This window comes from Notamacropus eugenii, chromosome 2 (assembly GCF_028372415.1).
Source record: "Notamacropus eugenii isolate mMacEug1 chromosome 2, mMacEug1.pri_v2, whole genome shotgun sequence".
Taxonomy (NCBI): domain Eukaryota; kingdom Metazoa; phylum Chordata; class Mammalia; order Diprotodontia; family Macropodidae; genus Notamacropus; species Notamacropus eugenii.
In genome coordinates, this window is record NC_092873.1 from 409,806,378 (window position 1) to 409,829,502 (window position 23,125).

A 23,125-nucleotide genomic window follows, 5' to 3' on the forward strand; every position below is an offset into this window, starting at 1 on the left:
ACAAGCTATATACAAACAAGATACATATAGGATAAATTGGAGATAATCAACAGAGCAACAGTAGCAATAAAGGGCATCTGGTTGCTATGAAACTCAAGTGAGGCATCTACGTAGCCAACCCCCACTTTCACCCAGATAAAGTGCAGGTAGGATCTTATGTAAACTTTGTATATCCTCCTCACCCTCCCTTCTCCCTTTCCGGCTCCCACCCAGAGAAGGACTGAAGTCCTAAATGAAGTCCAGGGTGAGGAAATCACCTCTATCAATATCGGGAACACCACACACACACACACACACACACACACACACACGTCTTCTTAAGGAAGAAAGAGTAAGGCTGAGTTGGTAGCTCACTTAAATCCAGTTCATCAAAGAGGCAAGACGTCACCCGGTGATGTCACTGATCCTTTTTAAGAACCAACACCACATTACATCATGCAGATCCATCAGCGAGGTCTTCTCCTTTCTGGGCTGAGCTGGGAGGGGGCCAGGTCCAAGTATTTACGTAAGCCTTTGTCTGTTTCCTCCCTAGTCCGGGGGGACTGGTCTGAACCTGCGGAGAAGTCCAGGAGCATGTATTTACTTGCAAGGACAGCTAGGTGGGCTAATGAATAGAGCGGGGCCCTGGAGTCCAGAGGAGATGAGTTCACGTCCAGCCCCAGACACTTGCCAGCTGTATAGCCCTGGGGAAGTCACTTAACCCTGTTTGCCTCAGTTTCCTCTTTCCTAAGAAAACCCCAAATGAAGTTATGAAGAGTCGGACGCGACTGAAAACCACCAGACCCTGCAAAGCAGCGGGGATACGAAGAAAGGCAAAAAAAAAATAACCCAAGCGAACAAAACCCTTATATCTGCTCTCAAAAAGATGCAAACAGCTGTGCCCAAACAAGAGAAAAAAATACATCGGCGGGAGGGGGATGGTAGCCCCAGTTTCCTAGAGCTCTGAAAAAGCAAGGGACTCGCCCAGGGTCCCGCAGCCTCCGGTCTCGGTAAACTAGCTGTAGTCGGTACTTGACAAAGGTTAACGGAGTTGAATCGCTCGGCAGACTGGCGATGCCGGGTCTCCCCGCCAGGAGGCGCCTTACGCTCTCGGGCCAGCTCGCGCCACACCCACCCGAAAGGCGCCTACCTCCCAGGGAGGGGTTTTCCCCTTCGCGCCTCCTCCCCACCACCCCTCTCCAAGCGCAGGCATTAGTAATCTATCTCGGGAGAGCGGCGCGGCGCGCGCAGGGCTCTCGGCGCTCACTCCAAAGCCCACTTCCCTGGGCCGCCCGCGGTGGGCGGGAGAGAAAGCTAGGCGCGCGAGAGGCGGAGGCGAGGCGGCACGCGGCGTAAGTGGGGACCAGGGGCTCCCCCTCCCGACGCTCACGGCCAGTCTCGGTGGTGCGCCGCCGTTCCACGCGTTCCGAGGACAGAAGGAAGGAGAAGGCGGTGGGAGGATGGCGGAGCCGGCGGACAAGCCCTACCGGGCCGAGTACGCAAAGAGCGGGCGCGCCTCCTGCAAGAAATGCGGCGAGAGCATCGCCAAGGACTCGCTCCGTCTGGCCATCATGGTGCAGGTAGGAGGACCGACCCGGGAAGCCCCTTGGGTGGCCTCTCCGGCGGGGCCTGGGGAAAGTGAGCCGGAGCTCTCCGGGCCCTCCCCCCGCTCCCCTCCCTCCCCTCCCCCCGCCTTCATTCCCAGGAGGCTTCGATCCTGCAGCCGGGGTGGGGGCGGGGCGCCCTTGGCCTTGCGCTCTACCCCCTGCCGGGTTTTCGCGACCCCCCCCACCCCTCCCCCTCCGGCTGGGCCGGGCCGCTTTGTGTACACTTGCCTAGCTCCGGGTCGGGGCTGCTCCTCCCCCACCTAGGGAGGTCCCTAAACTTTTCTTTTGGCCTTTTTAAAAACGATAACCATCTTCTCGGAGAAGATCCTGTTAGGCCCCGGGAATGGGGTAGGCGCCGGCGCGTCTCCGGGCCTGCCGAGGAGGTTTTGCGGACCCCGGCAGCAAAGGCTGGGCCTCGGGAAGAAGCCAGCTGGGGTCCGTTAGGAGCCCTTTCTGCGGGCTCGGCAGGCCGCGTGGACGGCGGGCTCCGCAGCTGCTCGGGGCGGGGGGCTTGGGTACCGAGACCGGCTGGGGGCCCACCTCCCCGATGTTATCTCGTCCCCACGCGGTGGAGGAATGGTCCAAAAGTGAGCATCACCCGTGGGATCCTCAGATAGGAAGGACGGGAAAAAGAAAAAATAAAGGCCGAGTGGCCTCATTTTCCGTCCTTTAAAATTGTCCCCTGGAGGGCTCTGATTTTCCCGCTGCCATATTCCTTGGGCTTTGGCTGAGGTCGGGCAAGCAGATGAGCAGCTGTCCGCAAGAGATGTTTTTTTAAAAAATTCGCTTAATGGAAGTCACTCACATAATGTAGCAGATCATGTTTGTGTATGTGTATCTGTTTGTGTATCATGTTCTGATTTGTTATATGGATTCTTTCATTTATCTTAGTCTGACTACATAGCATGACTATAGTGAAAATATACTCAATAGGAAAGTATATGTAGAATCTATACAGAATTGTATGCAGTCGTGGGGAGGGAGGGAGGTAGTGGGGGGTGGGTGGGGAGGGATAAAATCGCAATTGTATGGCAGTGATTGTTAAACATTAAAAAAATAAAAAAATTAATAAAAAAAAAATTCGCTTAATGGACGTGCACGTTTTAATGCTGGGAAATGGCAGCTCTCGGCACGTAGATATTTCGTGGTAAACGACACAGCCCCGGACTTCGGAAATGCACCTTAGGGATAGAATTTTCAGACTTTTTTTAGGACACACAGAGATGCCTGCCCCCAGCTCTGCGCTGGAACTCGTTGGTGAAGGGGTTAAAATTCCCACCACAGAGCCCCGTTGGGCCATCGTTGTTCCAAAACGGGCTTCTGGGACCGCAAGGTGTTGATATTTGAGACTGGAAACATGACTTGCAGGAGTTTTTCTAATAGAAGATGGAACTGAGGGGAAGGCCTTGAGTGCACACCCAGTTATGTCTGATTCTTCTGGGAGGGTGAAGGACGTTTAACTCATTAAATTTCACTTGTAAGTTACTCTTTTTCCAAGTCTTCCCCAGGCTGCCACTGCCATTCTCCCATCTCCTCATCTTTCTTAGTTTGGATCAGGTCCCTTGAACATTTAGTTCAAAACAAGGAGCTCACCATCCTCATCCTCATCACAGAGTGCTCAGCTGGGTGTGGAAGTGGGAGTACCATGTCTGGAGTCAGGAAGACTCGTCTTACTGAGTTCAAATTTGGCCTCAAGACACCCTGGGCAAGTCATTTCACCCTGTTTGCCTCAGTTTCCACATCTGTAAAATGAGCTAGAGAAGGAAATGGCAAACCGCTCCAGTGTCTGCCAAGAAAACCCCAAAATGGGGTCGTGAAGAGAACCCACCGAACAACAACATAAGTGGGCGAGATCCGGATCTCCTACAACTAGCCCTCTCCCTTTCATTCTTGTGCCCCGATCTCTTCCCCTCTCTAAATCCTACCCATCTGTTTCCTTGGAGCCATCCTCTAACACCAACCCTTATTCATTTACCCTAGAAGTAGCACATCATCACCTGTGACCTAAAAATACACAATCCTGTGTGCTGATTGGTTCATGGGTCTTAGCTTTGTCTTTTAATTAGGCAGCAGTACTGTGGGGAAAGTTCTGACTACAGAGTCAGGAAACTAGGGTTCAAACCCACTTCTGTTTGTGTGGCCCAAGGCAAGCCACTTGAGCTGTAAAAAAGAAAGGGTTGGACTGCTTGGTCTCTTAGGTCTCTTCATATTCTACTTATAGAATCCTTAAAATCATCAAAACCTGGAGGAGACCTCTTAAGAAATAATAGTGCGTGAGCACTAGGTTTGGAGTAAAGAGATCCAAGTTCCAGACTGTATTCTGCCTGTCACTATCTTTGTAGCCTTAGCCAATTTTAGGTCTGTCTCAGTTTCGTTCTGTGGAAAAGAAAGGCATTGAACTTCATAGATGATTTCTGGGGACCTTTCTAGAGCTAAGGTTCAATAATTCTAAGTAATCCCAGCACTACCAATCTTAAAAAGGAAATATGTCCAAATGGAAAAACTTTATGAAGAATATTGGACCAAAAAAAATCTTCAGAATAATTAGGAAACTCAGACAGGGCCAGTAAATAAGAGAAAGCAATCATTCCTCTGACCCTAGATCTGATGATGGTTTCCTACTTCCCAGGGAAAGGAGCCAGGATTTATTTTTTATCTGTCCTTAGAATTCAACCTGACGATTTATCTAATATTTTTTTCTTTTTTATTATAGACTTAACAAACGTTGACATTTTCATATGCAAAGAATAGAAAAAGAGGATTATTGCAGGGTGTCTCAAAAGTCTTGAATTCAGTTTTAACTTTAAACTCATGAACTAAATAAAAACCTAAAACCAGTATGGAATTCTGGGTCAGTCAGTCATACAGCTTTAAATATATTTCATTTTAACAAGGTGATATCAACATCTTGCTTGACCTGAACTTTTATGCTCTCTTATGGACTATTTTTACATGTGTTTATGTGTTACTTTGAAGCTCTTAGTTTTGGGGGGTTTTTTCCTTCTGTATCACTAGTTTCACCTAAATATAGTCAAGCAAAACAGTTTAGTACATTGGTTGAGTCTGAAACAACTGTCCCCCACTCTTCAATTCTAGTACATCAGCCATCTACCAGAAAGTGGAGGGCATGGTTCATTTTCATTCTTCTCCAGGCAGGATCAGGTATTGAATTTTTCAGTGTTCTTGTGTCTTTTAAAGTTGTTTTCCTTTTAGATTGTTGTATTCACTGTATAATGTTCTGTTCACTTCATTCTGCATCAGTTCATGCAAATCTCTCTAGATTTCTCTGAATCCATCCCCCTTACGTGCAAAATCTATTACATTCAGATACCAGATACTAGTTCTTTGGTAAGCCAAAAAATGCTGCCATAAATATTTTTGTATGTATGGGTCCTTTACCCTCCATTTTGACCTCTTTGAGCCAAGTAGTGTTATTCCTGGGACAAAGGGTATTTATAGTTTCATGACTCCTAGTATAGTTAGAAATTGCTTTCGAGATGATTGGACCAGTTCGCCTTTAGTGTGTTTATCCTCCCGCAGCCCCTCCAACAATTGCCATTTTCTTTTTTTGAGACCTTTGCCAATCTGAAGGATGTGAGATGGAACCTCACCGTTTTTTAATTATTGTTTTTGTTGATGTCTTCTGGTTCTTGCATTATCATAGTTATCCTTGGTATTTCTCTCCTCCCAGAGAGCCAGCGCATGTAATAAATAGGTTTTTTTTTTAAAGAGACACACCTAAAATTGGCTTAGGCTACATGCAGAATACAGTCTGGAACTTGGATCTCTTTACACTAAACCTAGTGCTCTACCTAAAAAAAAAATAGAAATATTTTTTAAAAGCACAACTTAAGTTGGAAAAGTCTGAAAACTTATGCAGTGTGTAACACCTATAGACCTCCCACCTCCATGAAGGAATGGGTTGGGGTATCCTCTCGTATCTCTTCAATTCATGTTTTTAATTTTAATCTTTATAATTTTTTTCACTTTTGATTGTTTTAATGTGATTATTCTTAATATTTACATTGTTGTAGTTATATATATATATATATATATATATATATATATATATATACACACATTGTGTTCTGGGCTCTGTTTACTTCACTCTGCATCAGTTCACATAGATCTTTCTGTGCTTCCCTGTTAATCACATAAATCACTTCTAACCACAGTTATATTCTGTTACATGTACCACACTTTAGCCATTCTCCCAGTTGATGAGCATTCACTTTGTTTCCAGTTCTTTGCTATCACAAGAAATGCTTTGGTGTATATGGAGAATTTTTTTTTCTTATTGATGGCTTCCTTGGGATATAACCCAGTAATGGAATCTCTGTTTTAAGGGGTACTTAGATTTTACTCATTTGCATAATTCTAAATTGTTTTCCAAAATGGCTGTACCATTTCATTGCTCCTCTAACAATATATTAGTGTGCCTCTCTATCCACAACCCTTTCAACATTGACTGTTGCCTTTTTTTTGGTCATCTTTTCAGACTTTCAGGTTGTGAAATTGTGAAGTCTACACTAAGGCTTTTGAATACCCTGTAGTAAGAGTTTTGCATTTCTTTTATTAATGATTTAGAATATTTTTTCTTGTGGTTGTATTTTGTGATTCTTCTTTTGAGAACTGTTTGTAGATATCCTTTGGCCACTCTACTTATATATTGGGGAATGGCTATTAGTCTTAATGTATTTATTAATATCTTATATATCTTGGATATGAAACTCTAGTCAGAAATTTGATACGATTTCTTCTCATGCAACTACTTCCCTTCTTATCCTCGATGCATTAATGTTGTCTGTGCAAAAAGTTTTCAGTTTCAAGTAATCAAAATTATTTTATCTTTTGTAAGGAACCTCACATTTATTGAATACCTGCTATGTGTATATATGTTAGACACTGCGATAAACCTTTGGGGAGATAACCGTCCCTAAAATTTAGAATTCCCTATATGGATTGTTGTTTTTGTGTCCCCATTTGAGCTCTTCTTGGCAAAGATTGGAGTGTTTGCCATTTCCTTCTCCAGCTTATTTTACAGATGTGGAAACTGAGACAAAACAGGGTTAAGTGATTTGCCCAGGGTCTGAGTGTCTGAGGCTAGATTTGAATTTGGGAAGATGAATCTTCCTGACTCCAGGCTCACCACTCTATCCATTTTGACACCAAGTTGTCCCCTTCTCTCCCTCCTCCTCCCTCCACCCCCCATATGGATTGGTCTTCCTAAATTTTTAGTGTGCAAAATTTAGAATACTATGGATACCTAAGAAATATTGGCAAAAAAAATCATTCTGTAAAGAACTTCTGCTCCAAGAAGGGGGAGGACCTTCCTGAGGGGAATACCTTATTAATGCCTTTGTGGAGACTTAGATTTAATGTGTCAAGTATGTGTGGCTTTGGATCCTCCTGTTAGTATACTGAGGTTTAAAGAATAGGGCATTCATATTCAGCTCTTAGCTCCTGATGGCTTGTTTTACTCTTGTTTGGAGCACTGTTTAGAAACTGTCTATCTGCTACCTGATACTGGAGGTACAATTTTACCTTAGAGGCTGTAGGGAAGAGAAGGCCCATCTAAGGTCTCTTTCTGCCTGCCTGGAGTGGGAAAGGATAAAATGGATCTATTTATCACCTTTGGATTTTACTCATGTTTCCCCATAAACTCTGCCCAAACTCTGACTGTCACAGCTGCATCCTTGCTTTAAGTGTGAGCAATTTTCATGAGGAAGTTGCTACTTACTACTGGTCTGTACTCCATTTAGAAAACAAAAGTTTAAGTGGTTCTGCCTTCCCCAGATGGCTGCCTTCTCTTGAGTCTTTTGTATTTGTGACAAGGCAGGCTTTCCACTAAGTGCATTGTTCCATCTAGCCAATCAATAAATATTTAGTGAACATCTGCTTGGGGATCAGCATTGTGTTCTACCCTTGTGCATGAGATTACTGAGGCACCCAGAGTTTGAGTGACTTGTGTGATGATGCCCCTAGACCAGAATTAGAACTCCCCATCCCCAAGTTTCCATTTCGTTGCTTTGACACTGAGCCATACACATCCTGCTTTGCATGAGATTAGCGTTCAGAATGGTGTCTGGAGATCAAGCAAGGGGCTCATGCTAGAACTCCTGGTGCAAGCTTCCTTAGACCCTTTCTTTTGAAAGAAGCAGAGTCAGGTGTTTGCAGTAGAGCAGAAAAATAAGCTCATGTTTGAGTTCTTATATTCAGATTTAGATAAATGCAGGGGAGGTGGGGGGTGTCGCTGTCTTTTCTCATAAAATCAGGTGGCAAATTTGAATGTAAATGAATTAATCCATTTTTAGAAATGTCACAGGGTCACTGTCTCTTTGCATAAAATCAGGTAGTAAATTTGAATGGAAAAGCATGAATCCAATTTTAGAATGGTCACCTTGTCTTCAGGGTATTGGGGGAGAGGGTGTAAGGACATACATGTGTGCATAAGATAATTGTTGCTGTTTCCTTCCCAGCCTGATTTAGTTATTTTTCTTTGTCTCATTAAAGGGGCCATCTCCTGACTACTTCTTAAACAGATATATTCACTGAATGGGCATTACCTCACTCTAAGTGAGTACCAAATAGGCCTTGGCCTGAAGGGGCCAATTTTTCCCATCACATCCTGGGCCATCTCCAGTCATCCTGATGAATATCTGGTCACTGGATTCAGATGGCTCTGGAGGAGAAGTGAGGCTGGTGACCTGCACAGCCCTCCCTTACTCAAAACAAGTCAAGTGCAAGCCATGTCATCATTCCTCTGATGGCATGGTCTTTGGGAACGAAGGACGCTCAAAAGATATCCCAAAAGTATAGCTAAGAACTACACTAAAACTTTTTGAATATCCTATACTGAGAGCAATATTTCTTTTATCCTTCTCCCCTGTTCCCATGTAAATATTTCAACTTGAAATATCTGTTGAAGTTGAAATGAAGGTGGAACCCATGTTAAAACTTCATTGTCCTATAAATCTAGGTCAATTGGGATTCATTGCTATGGTGCCTTTTTCTTCAAGGTCCTTTTTTCTCTTTTAAATTTCTAATTTTAAATACATCAAGATAGTGGTCCATTCATAAACCATTTGTCTCCAAAAGAATGCCTCTTAAAGTAGTTCTTTAATTAAAGAAAATTAAAAATTAATTTTGTTTGAATATTTTCACTTGAGAAAACTAGAGATATTGAGTCCTGAAAATCACAAGATTTCCTAGCTCTGCCACTGTGACTTTAGCCAGATCACTTACCTTCATAGACCCCAGGTTTCTTATCTCAAATGCCACTTTTCCCCACTTCTAGCCCCACATGACCTCCCTTTCAACTTATATAGTTCAGTCTATCTTCCCATTTTAGAGATGAAGAAACTTAGGTTTGGAAGGGATGAACAGATTTGCTCTTCATTACTCATCTGCTTAGTGACAAAATTAAATCCAGATCCCAGATTTCCTGATACAGTCTTCTATCACACTGTTCCAGGGGTGGGGAACCTATGACCTTGAGGTCCTTGAGTGTGACCTTTTGACTGAGTCTAAGTCAAGTCCAAGTATCATCCAAATTCTCTTCAGTCTGCTTACTTCTACAGATACTAAATGCTATTTATACTCAGCATTAGCATTTTTTCAGTGTTTTGTTTTGTAGGAAAACTCAACATTTATTAAGCACCTTTAGTGTGAAAGGCACCGAAGATGCAAAGATCAACACAGACAAACCTTTCTGCCCTCAAGGGGGCTTAAAGCCTATATAATATAATTTATATTATATATAATTTTATATAATATAAAAAATGATGTAAAATAAAGGAACAGTGACCTCTATTCTTTGCTGTTCCAAGTCTTGACCAGCTGTCATTCCCACCCACCTAAACATAATTAATATCACTTTTCAATTAAGAGGCCATCCCTTTAGATATGGGAAGTCACTTGATTAATGCTCTGAAAACAAGGTACAAATGAGTTTTCAGTTAATAGGCCATCCCTTTAATAACCAGGCAGTTTAATCATTATTAATTTGTTCTTCACAAAGAACCCCAACAATTCAAATAGATGTGGGAAACCACTTGATTAATATTTTGAAAACAGGGCAGTCCCTGAAGGTGATGAATTAATTACTTTTGATTTTCTGGAAGCCTATAAAATAGGGGCTAGCTATCCCTATCTTTATTACTTTGTATCCCTACTTTCCCTACTCCAGATTTGCCTGGGAATCCAAGCTGTCGGTAACTATTTTAGCCATAGTGTTAATAACCAGAGCCTCCAAGCCTCGCAGAAATGTCCATGGGCTTTCTCTCCATAACGCATAAATCTCATTAAGTAGATGATTAAAGTTACAACACTCAGTCGCATCCTCAAGAACTACATGGAAAAAGCTCCACATAGTATGAGACTTGTTTTACTCAAGCCTCTTCCTTTCCAAGACAGAAAACACAAAACCAAGGAATGGAATGGAATGTTATTTTCCGACTAAGACGAAAACAATGAAACTCCGAACTGGATCCCTTGGCCCTTTCTTTTCTTATCTCCTCCCAGTTCAAAATGCTTATTACCACCTCTTAAGGGCAAGCATCCTCTTAGACCTGCAGGTGGGTCCCACATGTTCAAGCCTCAGTACAGTCTTTTTTGTGGTCTTTGCCTTTTTCTGGAAAATTGGTTTTGTTTGACCACTATAGCCACTCTGCTTGCTTCAGATCGTATTGCCTTTTACCCTGTGCATTCAAGGAATCCTTGCCTTTCTTGTAACTGTGGCACTTTGTGAGGCTGTTGCTTGCTGCACTTTTTGCAGAAAGTTCTGCAAGTTTTAGGGATGTTCACTGTTCTAGAACTGGACTTCTCTGATGTCCAGGTTGCTGGGACCCCTCTGGGGCACATAATCTGAGTATGAATGTAAAAGATGAAAACTTGAAATAGGGTAGAGGGAGGGGAGAGGCCAAGCCAACTCTATGAGTAAACTATTCATAGTTAGAATTTGAACTATAGTGATGTCTTTTCACTCCTACTCTTAATTTTCAAATAGTTCTTGCTCTTTCTGAACGATTCTCGTTTTCTAGCATTTCATTCTTTCCCAAGCTTTGATAGAAATTTGCTAAATACTGAAAAAATTAACTTGACTCTTTCCACCTGCCATATTTTCCTGCCTTGCTTAACTATCTATTACTTCCATTATGAATTCTTAACTACTAAAAGCATTTGTAGACATTGCTCCCTCTCTTTGGCTTCAGGACTATGAGGTAGACCTTCTGACTCTGACCTGAGTAGGCCATCATTTCTAATCTCTACTGCAGGTGAATCCTATTATATATGACATGACACACACTAAATCAGATCAGCATGGTGTAATGGAAAGGATGCTGGCATCTGAAGATCTGAATTTTAATCCTAGGTCTGCCAATTTGCTACTTAGGTGACCTTAGGTTCCTTACCTCTAAAATAGAAGTTGAATTGGGCTGGGGGCAGCGGGGATTTTGCAGCCTTGAGGCCACATGTGGCCTACTAGATCCTTGAGAGCAGAAGAGCAGCCTTTTGACAGAATTCAAATTTTACAGAATAAAAGTCAAAAGGCTGCTCTTAAGGATCTAGAAGGCCATATATGGCCTCAAGACCAAAAGTTCCCTACTACTAGACTGGACAACCTCTGAGTTCACTTCTCACCCTACATCTATGATTCCTGTGTCTCTGTATACAACTACATGGATCAGAAGTCTGAGTTAACATGATCATTCTCTAAAATGGGTACCTCTTCTCTAGGACCAGCATTATAAAGTGATAGTTTATTGTTCAGATTGAATAATGTGAGAGAAGTGGTTAACTTCCAGATTAGCCTCAGGAAGTAAAATTCTTGTTAGGAGTTCTAGTATCCTTTCACTTTCCAGTTTAGATGAGGGAAAAATAGAATATAAAAGTGATTGTTCTCATTTGAATAATGCAAGTGCAGAATATCTACTATGTTGTTAAGCTTCTTAAGGTGCTCAGAACTGGGGAGCTCTGCAAAGAGTCTGGATAGATTTCAAAGTTAGTGAACTTGGATGGGGGAAAAATTACATTTATCTGAATGTATTTATTTCCTTTATAATCTTATATAGTCAGTTTTTTTACAACATGATGGGTGCATTCTTTAAAACTGCACAATGAAAACCATAGGGTTTATGAGGGAAATGGGATTAGGAACACAGTACTCAAAAATATCACTGAAACTTTTAAAAACAAAGATAAGAACCTAATAAAAATGGCATCACAGTTTTATACAGCTTAAATAATTAAGAAATACATAAATACCATAATAGTGATGTCTCTAGCCTTGGGTTGCAGCTGGGCCTATGCTCCTGTTTCTGTGGGGCACAGACAGGCAAAGTGAGGGCTACCAAAACTCCCAGAATGTAGGATGCCATGCAGGAAGCTGAGAAAAACCTGAAGTTTGTGTAAGTAGATATCAAAAGGATTGCATCTTGTGAGTAATTGTAAAGTGGTGCAGTAATCTCACATAGGCAAGTGCAAAATCTGTATTATACTCAAATTGCTTCTTAATATATCATCTGAATATGATTGAAACAAATCTGCACTTTAAAAACAAGTATTGTAGCAGAACTGATTGTGTTTTACTTTACACTTTATGAAAAAAGAAACATTCTAAGAAGGGGCTTTGCTGTACTACTGAAGAGGTTCATGCCACAAAAAGAGGTTAAAAATCCTTGATCTAGACATGTGAAGTCCATACCTGTGTTAACCATTCATCTGTCTTTCTGTGATTCTGCTTTCTTCTAGTCACCCATGTTTGATGGGAAGGTCCCAAACTGGCATCACTATGCTTGCTTCTGGAAGCGAGGTCTTGTCATCTCTCAAGCTGAGCTTGAAGTAGATGGGTTCTTGGAGCTGCGATGGGATGACCAGCAGAAAATTAAGAAGACCATCGAAGCTGGAGGGCTGACAGGAGGTCTGTGGAAAGAATGTTGTTTATTGACACTCTAGGGAAGTGTTCCTTAGGTGCCCCCACTATTGGCCTTTTCTTTTTTTGTGTGTTGAGAAAGTGGAGTAGCTATAACTAGGAAGACATGGGCGTCAAAACCAGAATAACTTCAATTAAGGAGATGTGGGGTGGGCACTTAATAGGTTGTACTGCCAAAGTGACATAGTATCTACCCCAAGGAACTTGCATTCTACTGGTGGGAGGCAACATGTACACAGATAATTAAATACAAGATCATTTGAGAAAAGACAACTAATGCCTGGGGGAGGGGAGACATTCAGGGAAGCTGAGGCCTGTGAGCCTTAGAAGTAAGAAATATAATGCATGGACGTAGGCTATGGAAAACCACAATGACACGAGATGACAGGTTGTTGTGTTAGGGTAACACCTTGCAGGCTAGAGTATAGGAAGGGGAAGAATATGAAATGTCTAGGAAGGCAAGAAGGGGATAGATTTTAGAGGGCCCAAAATGCCAGAAGGAATAGTTTGGATATGGAGTTACTGAAGACTTTTGAGCAGGAGAGTGACATGGCCCTCAATTCTAGAAGGCAAACAGCTAGTCTGTGCAGGTGAGTGTGTGTGTATGTCCTTGCCAAAGACTTGAGATTTTTACTAGGGTCTCAAGAGATTCCTTGTTCGTGAATAATCCATGTGAGAAAAGAAGCAGGTAGGATGCCAAAAGATACTCAGTGAGAGTGTCTGCATTGAGCATGTCCCACTGTACATTGATCAGTACATTGATCAGAGTTCTTAAATCTTTCAAAAGTGTTTGTTTATACAGTGTTACTATAGTATAAATTGCTCTCTTCACTCTGCATCAGTTCATGCATGTCCTTGTAGGTTACTCTGATAGCAAGTCTTTTCATCATTTCTTGTAGCACACCGTTACATTCCTATAATAATAGCTGATAACAGTAATAACAACTGGCATTTATATAGCACTTTAAGATTTACAGAGCATTTTATCCTCACAACAATTCTGAGAGTCAGGGGCTGTTGTCATCCCCATTTTACAGGTGAGGCAGCTGAGGCATAAGATGGTTAAGGAACTTGTCTAGGATCACAGAGCTCTAGTAAGTGTCTGAGGCAGGATTGACTCCTAAGTCAAATACTCCATAATTTATTTAACCATTCCCAAATTTATGGACACTTTGCCCTCCTCCCCAATTACTGGTTCTTTTTTTTCCCTCTCTCCAGTATCTAGTTCTTTGTCACAATAAAAAAGAGCTGCTATAAATATTTTTGTACATAAGTGTCTTTTTCCTCTTAAATCCAGGTCTAGTAGTGGTAGCTCTAGGTCAAAAGGAATGCAGGGCCCAGCAACCTTTTGGTCAGAAAGGACTTCTTACAGTTGTCCATGTGTGTCACTCGCATCCCTACTCACTTTTGTAATTCTGCTTATTCTGGGAGCTTCTCAAAACATAGCTTATTCTTATCCTTAAATACAGCTATTAAGTGTCCAAGTCAGGATTGGAACTCAGGTCTTCCTTAGTTGAAGTTCAGCATTCTCTCCACCTGGAGAAGGCACAAAGCTGCTAAGATGGGCATTGTTCTGTGTTTCTTGCCTAGGCAAAGGCGGGAGTCAAGATGGAGGTGGCAAGGGAGAGAAAACCCTAATCAACTTTGCAGTGGAGTACGCCAAATCCAATAGAAGCGCTTGCAAAGGGTGTCAACAAAAAATAGAAAAGGTAAGAGTGGTGGCAGCCAGGTGGCAAGGGAGGTCATAGTGTGGCCACACTGAACCATATGAGTCCCTTCCCATTTAGCACAACAGGACCTTCCATGTACAGTCTTTGAAAAGGTCAAACAAGAAAAGATTTGTGTAAAGTGCCTTGTAAAACCTAAAATGCTCTATGATTGTCAACTGATATCCTCATTTTACAGACAAAGAAACTGAGACTCTGGAAAAAAAAACTTTTGGGACTTTAACTCAGGTCCTCTATATCCCATGTTCAGTACCCTATCCAGTAATTGGAAATCAAGACTTTGCTGGTCTAGATTAGTGTGGAGGGAAGACAGAAATTGAAATTGGAAGGATAGATCCCAGGCTTTGTTTCAGGATGTCCTGCATCCCAAACCAGTCCAGTGATGGTGCATTTGGCTTTAGAAGAACTGGCCAGATGCAGAGCAGATAGCACATGGCCTAGCAGGCCTTCCCTGATTGTGGTGCAAGTAAGATGATGAGATCATGTCTTCAGTCTGAATCCCATTGTGTGGGCTGGCCAGATGCACAAGAATCTAAAGGAGAAGCTGTCTGTGTTAAGAGAGGAACCAATGACATTTCATGCCAATAGCCAGGGCCTGTTTCTGCTGTTTAGCACTACTATGCTTTGGGTCAAGTCACTTAATGTCTCTGGGCCTCAGCTTCCTCAGCTGTTTCACCCATGAAACATAAGAAATGATTAAGCTTTGTTTTCAGCTCTTCTCAAACCACCAAAGCTCCCTGGGTGTAAAATGTAATGTCTCTGTTGTGATCTGAGGGGAAGAAGCAGCTGGTGGAATGATGCAGGGGCAAGCCAGATGGTCCAGTGGATAGAGCTTCTGAGCAAGTCATTTCACCTTTGTCTGCCTCAATTTCCTCCTCTGTACAATGGGGATAATAATAGCATTTCCTTCTAAGGGTAGTTGTGAGGATCAAATGAGGTCATATTTGTAAAGTGGTTTGCAAACCTTACAGTGCTATATAATATTGATGATGAAAATTTTTTCTTCCCTGAGATTTTGTCTAAGTGAACCTAAATGAAAGCTGGACTTGGAAATTAAATTCCTGGCTTCAGGTTCCACTTCTCCTACTCCCCAGTCGTATGACAGTGGAAAAAGTTAGCTAACCAGAGGATCAAATTAATTGTAGAAAAAGTACTTTGCAGACCTTCAGGATACTAGATAAATGTGAGCTATCACTGTTCACTTTGCTGAGTCACAGTTTCCTCATCTCTAAAATGGGTGGTGTACTACTTAGACCTACTAGGTCTTTAATGAGGAAAGTGCATTGTAAGTATAGGATGCTGTGAAAGTGAACTTTAGTACCTTCTAGGGCAGGGGTGGGAGCTACAGTTTCCCCATTTCCAAATGCCTACCACTCCATCTACTTGGCTCCCAATAAATTTACTGTCTGTAACAGAGTGGGAAGGGGCTCTGTAAGTCACCTGGGCTTCTCTACTCAGGCACAAGGAGATGATTGAAACTCCTTGAGATAGTCTCACCCTCCTCCCGATTACAAAAATGCCTTCTACCCCATCCCATTTAAAGAAGAAAAACCTTGTAATAAACCTTGTACATAGTTAAGCAAACATTCCCTCATTTTTCATGTCCAGGCTTGTGTGTCTCATGCTGCATCCTGAGTCCATCACTTCTGATAGGAAATGGGTAGCATTTCTTCATCATCATTCCTCTGAAATCATGGTTCCTTTGAGGTTATTGAAAGACTCGTATGAGAAAACATGTATGAAGCACTTTGATAAACCCTAAAATGTATATTAATATTAAGTCTTCATCATAATTCTGAAATTCAGTGCCCTCTGAGAATGTTCAGACGTCCTGGGTTCCCAAGACTAGCTACAGTGAGCCCTAGTGTGTCAATCCTGAAACCTACAGAAATATCAGTTGACCTCTCAGAGTAGTTGGGAAACTCAGATTGGATAAAAGCACTTTATCAGCTTTGAGATCTAAAACATTAGCTATTAGCATTAAGCCCAGAGGTGGCCCTGGAGAAATAGAGCAATAGCTAGCCTCCATGATTTCAGCTGGGTTCAAGTGCTGCCTCTGAGAGACAGCATTTTGACTTGTTTTGTTAAACATTTCCCAATTACATTTTAGTATAGTTGAGGCATCCTGAAGTGTTTTGCAGCTGTAAACAAGTTTGACCTGTTTTAGATGACATCCAAGGCCCTTTTCCAGCCCAGAACCTGCATCTTAGGTCAGTTTACCCTGAAAATTATTAGGGAAGGAATGAGACTCATTAAATTTAAAAGTTGTTTTTCCTCACTATCTACTGGCAGTCTGGAAGACTAAACCTTCATTTGAGTTTCCGGCAAGGTTGTTCTCCCAAGTTAGATCTGACTATACTATATGTCTGTCTTGCACTTCTGGTCTTCCTTCCCAGGGTCAGGTACGTCTGTCCAAGAAAATGATTGATCCAGAGAAACCTCAGCTGGGGATGATTGACCGGTGGTACCATCCAAACTGCTTCGTCAAATGCCGAGATGAACTTGGATTCCTGCCTCAATACAGTGCTAGCCAGCTCAAAGGATTCAGTATCCTGCAGCCAGAGGACAAGGAGACCCTCAAGAAACAGCTCCCAGCGATCAAGACTGAAGGGTGGGTAGGGGAAGGGCACTGGACAGCTGTAGTCATCACAACAGCCTTTCACCATCCTGAGTTGGTGAGGCCTGACTTTAAAGTCCAGAAGGTCAGGAGCAGAGCCTAAAGAGAATGAAGTCATGCAAAGCATAATATAAAGAATATTTTGTCTCCCTTTTCCCCCATCTTGTATAGTAGGTACATCTTAAATTTACTTCAGGAGCTTTTAACAATCATCCAAGCAATCAACCAACATTTAATTGCTTGATTCCTCTGTGTGTTAGGCCTGAAAGAGGGAGGCTCAAGAGACAGGAGTTGGAGCATCATGTGTGAGGAGCAGCAAAAGGGCCAGTTTAGCTGCACCCTAGAAGACATAATGAGAGGAATAATGTCTACTAAAGCTGGAAGGGTATGGTAGGGCCAGATTATGAGGGGCTTTAAATGCCAAACAGATGGATTTATGTTTGATCCCAGAGGCAGTGGTAGCCTGGATCTCAGGAAAATTACTTGGATGGCTATATGGAGGATGGAATTGGTACAGAGAGAGAATCAAGATAGGGAGACCAGTTAGGGAGTTTTTGTTGTAATCCAGGCAAGAGGTGATGAGGAACACCTCCTATGGGCAAGGGATTGTGCCAGCCAGCCACTTCTGAGATAGATGGAGATAGCCAATTACAGATCCTGCTTTCAAGAAGCTTAATCCTTAATAGGGAGAGAAGACATAGGTGCAGATAATCAAAACAAAGGGTAGGTTGTACACTTACTGATCCTCTGTCCAGTGAGATTACTGGAAAGAAGTCTAAACTGGTAAGAGTGGCAACAATTTCCTTGCCAGGACAAAGAGCTGTGCTCTAGCATTGTGCTAGGACTATAGTATTATAGATTATTGTAATAGGTTATCTCTGTTCATGTTTCTATCTGCTTGATTAAACAGAGGCTGGGGGAAAGTGCACCTCAGATTGGGAGACAAAATTTGGATTCTGGCCTCTGTTTCACCATTGACCAACATCATTCTCCCTTCTCCCGCTTCCACAAATGTCATGAGAAAAGGAAGCTACTGTCTGCTTGGGGAAGGGGTGGTGGTGATGAATTTAAAGGACAAAACTGACTTTCCCAACATATGCAAAGTATAGCCATACAGTGAAATTTGTGTAACATAAAATCAGGCACAGGACAGCATAAATCCTCCAGGCATCACTTCTTACAAAGGAGCCCTGGTGTGAAGTTTTTTTAATATGGTTATAAAATGGCATAAATATGAAATTGATGAGCTCTCGGCCTCTGTGGCTCTTGTTGTGTTCAGAGATTATACTGCTGATGTCACGTAGGAATAGATGATAAAAGCCACACTGGCATGATTCCATCCTTCGCTTTTCATTGATGTTTTGCACATAGTATTATAGATATAGACCTGGAAAGAACCTTAGAGATCCTGTACTTGGTGGATGAGGAACCTGAAGCTACAAGATGAGAAATACTTGGCCTCTGGCCACAGAGCAGTGAGTGACAGCTAGGATTTGAACACTTGGACTACTGTAGCATGTGTCCTTTTTTCTCTCCTGGGGTGCTATCTACAGCCTCTGACTGGTTCTTCCTTTTCCCTGGGTATGGTCTGGGGGCCAGTCCTGGCTCCCTCTTTGCCTGAAACTACTTGTACCAAGAGCCATGTGTGTTTCACCAGACTTAACCAGGTTCTTTTCCTCCCTTTCTCTCCTGTCCCCTTGGTCCTTGTATCATGGTTACCCATGGGGTGAGTGACACATAATAATGCCAAGCCTTTTACAAATTAACTCCCTGGCACTCAGTCCTCTTTCTTGGGCAACAACTATTTGCCATGCACTGACATCACGTAGTTCTTGTGTCTGGGTGTTTTGTGACTTGAGCTTCCTAGTTTCTCTGTTGCTTTATGCAAATTCTGGCTTTCTCCTCAGGGCATCTGGGGATACTCAAAGAAAATGCATCTATATTTTAATTTAGAAGTTGGTCTTGGCCAGGAAGGATGGTGTTAAACATAGCAAACATTTATATAGGACTCCATTACACAGGATTTTAATCCTCACAGCAGCCTTTTAGAGAGGTGCTACAAGTGTTATGTTCCTCTTTGAAACAAGGAAATGGGCTGAGAGGTTAAGTGATCTGCCCACGTCTGTTGTCTTTCCAAGTCCAATACACTCTTCACTAACTGAAAGCTGACCATCACTACTACACACCCCCACCAGAAGAACCCAGAGATTGTCCAGATGTCTATCAGAAAGGAAAGGCATTGCTGTGGCTTGGGGGAAGCTGTCCTCTCATGTATCTGTATCTCTTCCAGGAAGAGGAAAGGAGACGAGGTAGATGGAGACAATGTAGCCAAGAAAAAGGCCAAGAAAGAAAAGGACAAAGAGACGAAACAGGAGAAGCTCTTCAAGGTTAGCACATTTTATTTAATCCATGTCTCCCTCCTTCCCTGTCCGTAAATTGTGCGTGACAGTTTTCAAAAAAAGCCTTCCAAAGAGAAGCAGAGCCCACTTTTCTCAGCCTACACCTGTCGCAACAGTGAGCCAGATGCATTTGTGCTGTGGGCGTGTGTCTGTCAGAACAAGTCTCAGGGAAGGGGCACTTCTCAGTAAGCATAGAGTGACTTCTGCAGTCCGGCTTGTGCCTATCTTACCCACCTACCCACATGAGAAGTGAGTTTCACCATGTAAAGACCTCTCACAGAGAGACACTTGAGGAGGAGGAGAAAATATGAGCTGCAAAAGAAAGCTAATCATTGTTACTGACCAGAACCAGGTGTAGTGCCAACGCAATATTCACAGAGCCTCCAGCAGCCATGAACATGCCAACATAATTCTGAATCATGAAATACACAACTCCACATGGAAGACAGAACCAAAATATTTATTCAAATACCAGAAAGCCAAATCCATCACAACAGCAAAAAAATCCATACACAATAACAATGCAGAAGGCAACCCCATCCCCAAGCCTTCCTCTGTTAGGCTTTCCACAAACCAACTCGCTTAAACACATCACAGACAAGCTCTCGAACTCATGCTAGTTGCTGCCTTTCCCAGCTCTGATTGCTCTTTAACTAACTTCCTCGCAGCTCTGCTGTAGCTCTGCCTCTTCTTGTTCCACCCATTCAGCAAGTTTCTCCCACCACAGACTCTGTGACCAGGGCAGGTCACATAGGCTTATTAATGAATGGGAAAGATCTTCCCGTTTAAATTACCATGCCACCAGGCACCATAGTTCCATTTGTAATTCTCTGTTAAAGAATGTTAATAAGGTCACCAGAAGAAATTTAATGTGAGAGTTGGATGTAGCAATACCGAGTCCTTACTTCGAGGCACCTGCTTGGCCTTTCTGCATGGGCAGTGAATCCTTATTCAGCCTCATAGTTTTGGTGTTCAGGGCCTAACAGAAGTCATGTTTTATTTGGCTTCCTTAGCAATTTCATAAAAATGAAAAACTTAGTGTACACATCTTCCCCAAAAAAATTTTTTTTAATTTTGTACAAGTTGAAACCTTCAGTTGGGTTGCATTGCAGCCTGGCTTTTATGCTGAGTGTTTTGTGTTGGTTTGCTTTTTCTTAATGATTCTGAAGAATCTGCTGGGGCGGTGGGAGAACTTGCATGTTGATTATGCAGAAGGTCTTTCCTGCTAGTGTCTTCCCCTTCTAAGATCACCTTTCATGGGCTTTATAGATCTTTTAGTCACCTAGTTATTTACAAGTTGTCTTTCCCATTAGAATGTGAGCTCTTGGAGAGTAGGCACATAGTTAAGTACTTAATCAAAGCTGCTGACTGGTAGGTTCCTAGAAAACGTCTTGTCATAACACCTAGCACATATTTGGTGCTTAATAAACACTTATTTCTTTTCTTCCTTTCCTTTATACTCTTCATTGCATTGTAACACATTGTCAGAACCCCTACCCCCATGATCTTTAGATTTCCAGGAAATGAAAAGTAGAAAAAGTTTAAAGACCCCCTATACTTGATCCCTGTGGGAATAGGGTCAGTAAGTAGCTTTTTGGATAACAGTCGTTTCATCTGTGTCCTCAGGGTTACATCACTGGTACCACTGGTTTATAAGAATCACAATTTCGAGGCTGTCTTGGAGGGATATTTCATATTTTCTCATAGGAGGTTAAGTGAGGTTTGAGTAGAAACTAGTAAGATAGATTAGCTGCTTAGGGACTTACAGGGATAGCTTCATGGGCATACTGTTGGGGGATGCTGAAGAGGGCAGGAAGTAGAGGAATGATTTGGATAAAGAGAATTTCTCATTAGGAATTCCCCATACTAACAAAATCACGGGTTCTATGTCTTCCCTTCTCTCTCACCGCCATTATCAGTTGAAGCCTCAGTAGGTATGTGACCCCAAGACTAGAAATTTGGCCCAGTGATTTGCCTGCCTCTGAAAGGGAGATCATTGAATAGTATCTGGGACTAGTCCTTCAGGGAGAGCAAGAATCAGGTGTTCACAACAGGTCTTTGAGCTGCCTTCTCTACTACAGACACAAACAGAGCTCATCTGGAACATCAAAGATGAACTGAAGAAAGTCTGCTCTACAAATGACCTGAAAGAGCTGCTGATAGCCAACAAGCAGGAAGTGCCTTCTGGGGACTCTGCGGTGAGTAGACAGCATGTGAGTGGGTGGGTTTTACATTGTCTTTATTTTTGAAACCAGGTCTCCTTATCTCACCCAAGCTCAAAGTGAAGCCATTCTTCACCAGCCCAAGCTTAATAGTGATTGGCATGGCAGCTAATTCAGCTGCTCTGGTTCTCTCCCTTTCTTATATAGCCAGGTGGGTGCATCCCCCCATCCCTTCTGGGGCTTGGTACTGACACCCAGTGAGCCTCTCAGTCCTGTTTCAGCTCAGAACTCTCAAACTCAGGTGATCTGTCAACCTCACCCTCCACAGTATCAGGTTACACCATGTCCCTCTGCTCCCCTCATAACTGATACTTTTATTCATTTCAGTTCAAGCATTTATTGAGTTCAGGCACTCCACTAGGGATTGAAACATAAAATAAAACTTCCTACTCCGAAGGAGCTTATATTCTACCTTTGGTGATATCCATGTATGAACATCGGGCTTGGAGTTGGATTGTTTTTTATTGTGCTCAATGCTGCTGTCTATCAGACTGATATAGAAAGGGATCCATGCCACATATTGACTTAGAAAACCATAGATTAACATAATCTATGTTGTATTATTATGTCTTTGTTTTGTTAAATATTTCTAAATTAGATTTTAATCTGCTTTGAGAGCACTGGGGAGTTTTTGACACCCCAATCTACACCATAGAATATCTTAGGTTCCCAAGTTGGTCTGTGAATAAAGCTGCTATTCTTGAGATGTCAGAATGTAGAAGGGTCCATTTCCCATCACAGCAGGATCCACTTTGACCTTCAGGTTACAGTCCTTCATACACTTGGGCAAGAGTGAAGGGTAGAATTGAATACATAATATTGTCCTTTTATGCTTTCATTTATTCTAGGAATAACATAGTGCCAGTGATGTATATGCAGTGATTTTGGAAGGTCCTTGAGTTTTGTGTCCCACGAAGAGGGTAGTATGCATTTATGAAAGAAACTTAGGGGGCTGGATGTAAGTTCCCAAAAAGAATACACACACACAGACACACACAGACAGACACAGACACACAGAGACACACACACACACACACACACACACACACACACACACACACACACACACACACACACACACACACACACACACACACCCCCAGTATATGAATAGAAGGACCACTTTAGTGGGTATTTGCACACCATCCTTCTTGCTGTTGTCCAGGACCCTTCACTCTCCTTCTATTCATGTCCCGTCACTTATGAGCTGTTGACAGTTTTCCTACAGTATTCTCCCCTACACTTTACTCACAGTTACCACCCTATTTCACTTCTTCTGTGACAGCCTCCTAATTGGCCTCCCTACCTCAACTACTTCCCCTCTCCAATCATCCTTTGTTATACAATTGTCATGGGATTTTTCCGAAAGTGAGGTGACTTTAATAAAGGCCAGTGGCTTTTTGCCTGTAGAATCAAATACAGACTGAACTGAGGTTCAGCCTTTTATTGACTTTCAGAATGTAGCCCCACTCTACCTTTCCAACTTTATTTTACCTTACTTTTCCTCTTACGCTGTGGTCCATGCAAACTCTCCACCTTGTTGTCCTTAAACCAAACACTCCCATCTCCTAGATCTGTGGCTTCATTGGCCCTCTCTTCATGTTTGGAGTACACTCCCACTTCGGCTGCACTACTTAGGAT

At 42.5% G+C, this 23,125-nt stretch overlaps 1 protein-coding gene across 3 annotated transcripts in view; it reads left to right on the top strand.

Annotated features, from left to right (window-relative positions):
• The first annotated feature begins 1,177 nt into the window (after positions 1 to 1,177).
• PARP1 (poly(ADP-ribose) polymerase 1) overlaps positions 1,178 to 23,125 on the top strand; it is a 49,692-nt gene continuing 27,744 nt past the window's right edge. For 2 of the 3 annotated variants that reach the window (XM_072647689.1, XM_072647691.1), the window contains exons 1-6: positions 1,197 to 1,559; positions 12,339 to 12,507; positions 14,110 to 14,228; positions 16,643 to 16,857; positions 19,154 to 19,250; positions 21,344 to 21,460. In XM_072647689.1, the coding sequence (XP_072503790.1) occupies positions 1,440 to 1,559; positions 12,339 to 12,507; positions 14,110 to 14,228; positions 16,643 to 16,857; positions 19,154 to 19,250; positions 21,344 to 21,460 (837 nt within the window). In that variant the 5' untranslated portion in view covers positions 1,197 to 1,439. Of the gene's footprint in view, positions 1,560 to 12,338; positions 12,508 to 14,109; positions 14,229 to 16,642; positions 16,858 to 19,153; positions 19,251 to 21,343; positions 21,461 to 23,125 lie in introns of all 3 variants that reach the window. The other variant, XM_072647690.1, reaches the window with a different exon arrangement.